The 6,166-nt window shown below is 39.8% G+C and overlaps 1 protein-coding gene across 2 annotated transcripts in view; it reads left to right on the forward strand.

Annotated features, from left to right (window-relative positions):
- hspb7 (heat shock protein family, member 7 (cardiovascular)) overlaps positions 1-4,172 on the forward strand; it is a 25,859-nt gene extending 21,687 nt beyond the window's left edge. For both annotated transcript variants that reach the window (XM_048615251.1, XM_020517897.2), the window contains exon 4: positions 1,571-4,172. In XM_048615251.1, the coding sequence (XP_048471208.1) occupies positions 1,571-1,756 (186 nt within the window). In that variant the 3' untranslated portion in view covers positions 1,757-4,172. The remainder of the gene's footprint in view (positions 1-1,570) is intronic.
- The last annotated feature ends 1,994 nt before the right edge of the window (positions 4,173-6,166 follow it).

The raw sequence follows: 6,166 nt of genomic DNA on the forward strand, positions 1-6,166 counted from the left end.
AAAGCGTCAGCTTTCCTGCTCCTCTGATGCTGCCTGGCCTGCTGTGTTCATCCAGCTCTACACCTTGTTATCACAAATTGTGCCCCTATGTGTTGGATGGTCCAATGTTTCATTCACCAACTGGCAGGAGCAAGTAGATGACACACTTCCAGTTACACCTCTCTCATCCCACCAGAAACCATAAAAGCCAGGCCCCGTTTCCCAATTTGCCATCATGGGAACATGAACTCGCAAAGTCTGAATTGCTGGCTCTGGTCGTGTAACAACTTGGCTAATGGGTAAGGTCACTACAAACAGAAAACACAGCCTTTTCTTACACCCCAAAACCAAATTTAACGTGAAGTATCGAGTAAAAACATCAGAAATTGCTGGAAAAATTCAGCAGGTCTGGCAGCATCTGTGGAGAGAAAGCAGAGTTAACATTTCAAGTCCAGTGACCCTTCTTCAGAACTGATGTTAGCCAAGGAATATATATATGTACATATGCTGAAGACAGCTAGCGGAAGCAACAGTGGAGTAAAAGAGTAAATGATAGGTGAAGATGGAGCCTAGAGAGAGAGAAAGACAGTTAGGCAGACAGAGGGATGGATAATGGGAAGCCATTTTGGCAGGGGAACCTGTATCCTTCAGGACTGAATATCGGCTTCAACAATTTTAGAGTCTGACCATGTCTTCTACCCAGCCCCACACCCCAGTCCTGCCAGGACAAGGACTGCTTTCAGCACAGCCAACCCAATTTCACCTACTTACAGTCCCCATTAGCAGCTCTTCTTTCCCACTTTGTTTTATTTTAATGAAATTTAAATATGTTTTGCCTGCTGGAACATGTTGGAACAACTGGCGCAAAGCCTTGTTGCCAAAACCACAAACTGGGAAATTAAGGATAAAATTTTCTGTCTGAGAACTTTAATTGGTGGAACATTGCGGGCTGCCTCATAAGATTTCCCAAAATGTACTGCTACAGAAAGAGAAAATTAACCCTTAACACACTTAGTCCATATATCACTTTCATCATTCTTCTCTGAATCTCTCCAGTAAGCTTGTGAATAATAAATAGTCAAATTACTTAATTTGTGTATCCAGCCTACAACCTATTTCTAGCTTAACACTAAAGAAATTAAAGTGTTAAAGTCTCTCATGTTTTTAGTGTAATACCATTTTATGGCATTGAAAATGGTATCAATACAAATTGACAACACTTGTGCTCACAACAAGAAAGTTACTGCAAATGATCATCACAGCCCACACATTTGTGAGATCATGCCCTTGAGGTAATATAGCAGACTTGATGGGCCAAATGGCCTAAGTCTGCTCCTATATCTTATGGTTTGATGGTCATTCAGCATTTCTAGAAAGAAAGCAGAGTTAACGTTTCAGATCCAATGACTCTTCTTCAATTCAGGAACGTTAATTCTGCTTCCTCTGCACAGATGCTGCCAGAACTGCTGAGCTTTACCAGCAAATTCTGTTTTTGAAGCACAACTTCCTGTTGGCTCAGTCCACATGTGGGAGTAGTTCTCACAGGCTCAATACAAATATAAAGCAAATGACTTTTTTTTAAAATTTTCAGCTTGCTGCAGATGGAACTGTCATGAACACATTTACACACAAATGTCAGCTACCAGATGATGTGGATCCCACCTCTGTGACTTCCGCCCTGGGTGATGATGGGACGCTGACGATTAAAGCAAAGAGGCACCCAGCCAAGCACACTGAACATGTGCAACAGACTTTCCGAACTGAGATTAAGATCTGAGCAGGCAAGGGATGAGGGCTATGTTATGGTAATGCTGGGTGATGTTTGATAATGCCAGTGGTAGTGCTTTGGTCATGCAGATTATTGCATGTGCTGGTGTCTAATTCACACCTCACCCTGCCAACATACCATTGTAAAATATCATCTCAACTCTTGTAGGCATGGAAATATTGAGCAAAGCCTGTGCAATAAGATATTTGACACTTTCTATCACATTATTTAGTAATTCCATTTATATTATGTATCCATGACTAATCTACAGCTAAAGACAGTGGCAGACTTGTTTGAATGTCTTCTTGTTCCAAAAGGATTGATGCTTTCTTCACACGGAGACGACAAAGTGTGTGAATGGTCTTGTATTGTAAGGTAGAATAGATCAGAAACATCGGTTGATTATTTTATCAGTTGACCCCTCTTAGGTTTAATTTTCCTGTGTAATGTGGTCTGTAAATAGGTTTGCATCATAATGCTGTATTTTTGTTCTTTGACAAGAGATTAATTTCTGTCACTTAGATGAGTGTGTAAGAGTGTATGCTGCTATTAGGGAAATGGTTTCAGAACACAAGAATATAAAACTCCTCGGAAATAGGAAAGGACCATTTGGTCCAATAGCCCTGCCCTTTTATCACTGATTAAATGAAAAGTTATATAATATGGACAAAATCTCCTAATCTTCACATAAGGCACAATACTGCATTGCCTAATTGCAGTCATACTTATAGTGTAGGACAGGGTACTCCTCTAATATATTTAAAATGGCAAGTTTGGAAATGAATCTTCTGAGATGCTAGAGTACGCACCCCCACCTCCCCACCTCACTTTGCCTCCACATTCCCTCTCCCCACCCCATAAAACACAGCCTCCTATTTGTGGAACGTTGCAGTGTTCACATTAGTTCCTACATTTCCCGAAATTAAAACAGAGACTACACTTCAAAATATAAATGCTTCATTGGCTGTTTAAGGGCTTGCGAAGCCCTGAGGTCGTGAAAGCTGCCATATAAATGTAGGTTTGTACTTTCTTTCTGCAATACACTAGCCTTCCAATCACAGCTGCACTTATCTTGTGAATATCCTAATGCTTTGATTGGATACTTGGCAGACTGTTACAGGCATTTATTCCTTTATTTTGTATCAAGTTTATTCTCATCATTTAAATTATTCCTCTGGTCTTAATTTCTTGGAGTAGTGCAGATTAGTATTCCACTTTTATACTGCTTATACCGTTTAATAAAATATGCCTTGATGAGAAGGTCCTTGACCATCTTCCCTCTGAAATATAAAACTTCTTTCAATTTATAGATCATTCCCTCAATACCACATGGTTTCCCAGGTGCCATGAGCTTCTCAGCATCTCACTCTAAACATGAACACATATTGTGCTGGGAACACAGATAGGCCTTACTGTGTAATGGCACTAGGCTTTATTTTTGACACAGCAGAACACAATTTTTCAGATTCAACCTTACTACTTAGAAGAATTTTAATCATCATTGTTGAGAAAGCATCGGGTCATTGGGAGATTTCATGAAAGTACAGAGTGAAGTTTCAGGACTTAGAGGTTTTCTGTGACTTTACACTTGAGACATTCATTATTAATTAAGGTTCTTGAGGCTTCTCCATTATTCCCACCTCATGTATGATTTAAACAAGACAATGTGAGCAACACCAGATTGTGTTATGCCATTCTCACGTAGATCGTGCATTCTTTGTCAACAACATTTGGCCTCTTTTGGACATGTTGTAAAGGAAAGAACCATCGATCCAATGCTGATACTAACCTCCTGCTGCTGAAGATCTTGTAATGGCAGTTTTAGCGAGGTCACCCATTGAAGCAAACAATCACTGGAGTTAATTTCAACAGGAACAGAAAGAATAGGTGCAGGATAAGACCATGTGGATGCTACATTTTCACACACTATTGAATATCCCTTTTCCTTTGTCTCCAAAAATCTTTCAACAAACGAGCATCCAAAGCTCACTGGGGGAAGAGATTTCCATCCATTTAATTGAAGACATTTCTCTTCATCCAAATCCCAAATAGCCAATCATTCATTTTTAACTTTGTGTGCCCTAGTTCACTCCCTAGCCACAGGAAACATTCGCTCAGCACTTAAATGTGTATGCTTAAAAACTTTTGACAGATAGAACAATGTTAATGAATCATGGTTGTTTGAGATTTAAATTGAATCTATAAATGCCTTTGAATCCACACGCAGTTAAGAACATGCTACTTTGGAAAAGATCTTATTAAAAGTTCTTGATTGCACATTTTTATCCCATTCTAATGTTTCCCACACTTATAGTCACTACTGGTATTGGTGTTACTTTTTAAAAAATGTATTTCTTCTTTCCTAATATTGCTAATAGAATTCCACTGTCTTTGTGTTATAATAAATAAATATACTCCATTCTGATGTCATGGAAATTGAGTCATTATTGTTCTGGAAATTTTGCCTTGTAACATGCCTTCTTGAAGCTATATATCTTCATTGCTTCAGAATAAACACTTTTGCGCTGCTTAAGAGGATATCCAATTCAGGGCACATCCTGATGGATATTGACCCCTGTCATTGAACCCCATGTGCTCCAATGCTCCTGCTTTCATGCTAAGGCAACATCTTGGACCAATGAAAAAGATGTAATACAGTCAATGTGTGGGCTTTAATCACAAGCAGAGCACACTAAAGGAAATGCAGCAAAATTTGGTGATGATTAATCATTACTATCTTGCACCAGTGCCAATGCTTAGTGTGAGAATGGGAGTGCTCAGTACCATCTCATGACCTCCACATACTCCATATACTTCTCTCTTTCTACCACTTTTCTAGACATCCGTGTCATCGCATCATAGAAGGGAATTCCATTCAGCCCATTTAGGCTACAGTAGCTCTCTGTGGAGCATTTCTGTCAGTCCTTTTCCCCTATTCTATCCCCACAGCCCAGTGAATTTATTTTCTTCAATTGCCCATCCATTTCCTTCAGAAATCATTTATCATCTTGTTTCCATGGCCATTGTGGGCAGCAAGTTCCTGGACATTACAACTCATTGCACAAAAACTTTCTTCCTCCTCTTGCACCACCATCCCCCCCAACATCTTGCATCTGTGTCTCAAGTCCTTGTGTCACCCTTAATGAGAACAGCTTTAACTTGTCTACCTCATTCAAACCAGCCATACCCTTCTACAACTCTATCAAATCTCCCCTCGATTTCTTTTGATCCAAACCAGAAGGAAGAACCAGCAAAACTTGGAACTGACAGGACTCGTTTGAAATCATCTTGTGTACATTAATATGGAACTCCAGTTTGGACTGATTCTGTCTTTTCTAAGTTTTAATTGTTTCTTCCACCTTAACCTTGTGCCTTAGCAAACCTTAATCTTGTAAAATTCTTCATCCCTGGAATTTGTACCACCCCTTTGGTTGATACCTGTTTTATACATTCCTTGCCAAAAAGTGGGCTGCTGGTTTTTAGAAATACAGTACCTCTTCCTCACTGCTTCACTGAAATGCTTATCATTCTTATTATTGTTTCTGTGCCTGAGCAGAATGTGGCCTAGATTAAAAGGCCTCTGACTCAAACAATACTCCCACCCCTTGGCAAGACTCGCAATTGTTTATCTACTTAAAACCATATTTCTGTTTAAGGCTGCATGCTATTTGCTATCTGACACTGTCTTGGACAGTGAGAAGTCAATCTCTTTGCAATAAGGCAGTGGAGATGTAGATTAGGCATAGCACTCTCACAGACCACACATAAAGTAAAGCCCATCCCTCATCCCTGAGTCAGCCATAGCAAACAGACAGATCACACCACACCCATCTGAGATTATTACTAATCACATTGGAACATATATGCCTGAAGACTGAAAATAGAATTTCAAACCCTCATGCAAGGCCACTTGAAAGTTGCTGAAGGATCAAGCCCATTTCTGGTTGGACTTGGCTCTCAATAGCATTTCCAACACCAGTCACACAAGCAGATGAATCAGCCCTCATTCATTCCCCAAGTAGACACCTGATAATAAGAACATTTCAGGAAAGCAAATCAACAACCAGCTGAATAACTCTTTCATGGCCCAGTGCATAAAGTGAGATTTTCTCATTTTTGCTTTGAGTGTAGGGGTGAGCATGATTGGTGGCACCTAAAATTTCACTCTTAAGAAGATTCATCTAATCACCTGACATTCTGCACCTCTGGAAAAACCAAGAAAAAAATTAGAACGAAGGAATGCTGATCATAAACAGCAGCACTGACACTGAATTTGTGACATTGATATCAGTCACAGCAATGCTCCTCAAGTATCCCCAAGGTCATATTCAGCCTCCATTAGATATATGGATATTGAACATCTCTACCTATCCTCCACTCTCTCTGGCCTCCTAATACAGTCTCCACACACTACCTGAC

Source organism: Rhincodon typus, chromosome 31 (genome assembly GCF_021869965.1).
Source record: "Rhincodon typus isolate 14 chromosome 31, sRhiTyp1.1, whole genome shotgun sequence".
NCBI classification, from domain to species: domain Eukaryota; kingdom Metazoa; phylum Chordata; class Chondrichthyes; order Orectolobiformes; family Rhincodontidae; genus Rhincodon; species Rhincodon typus.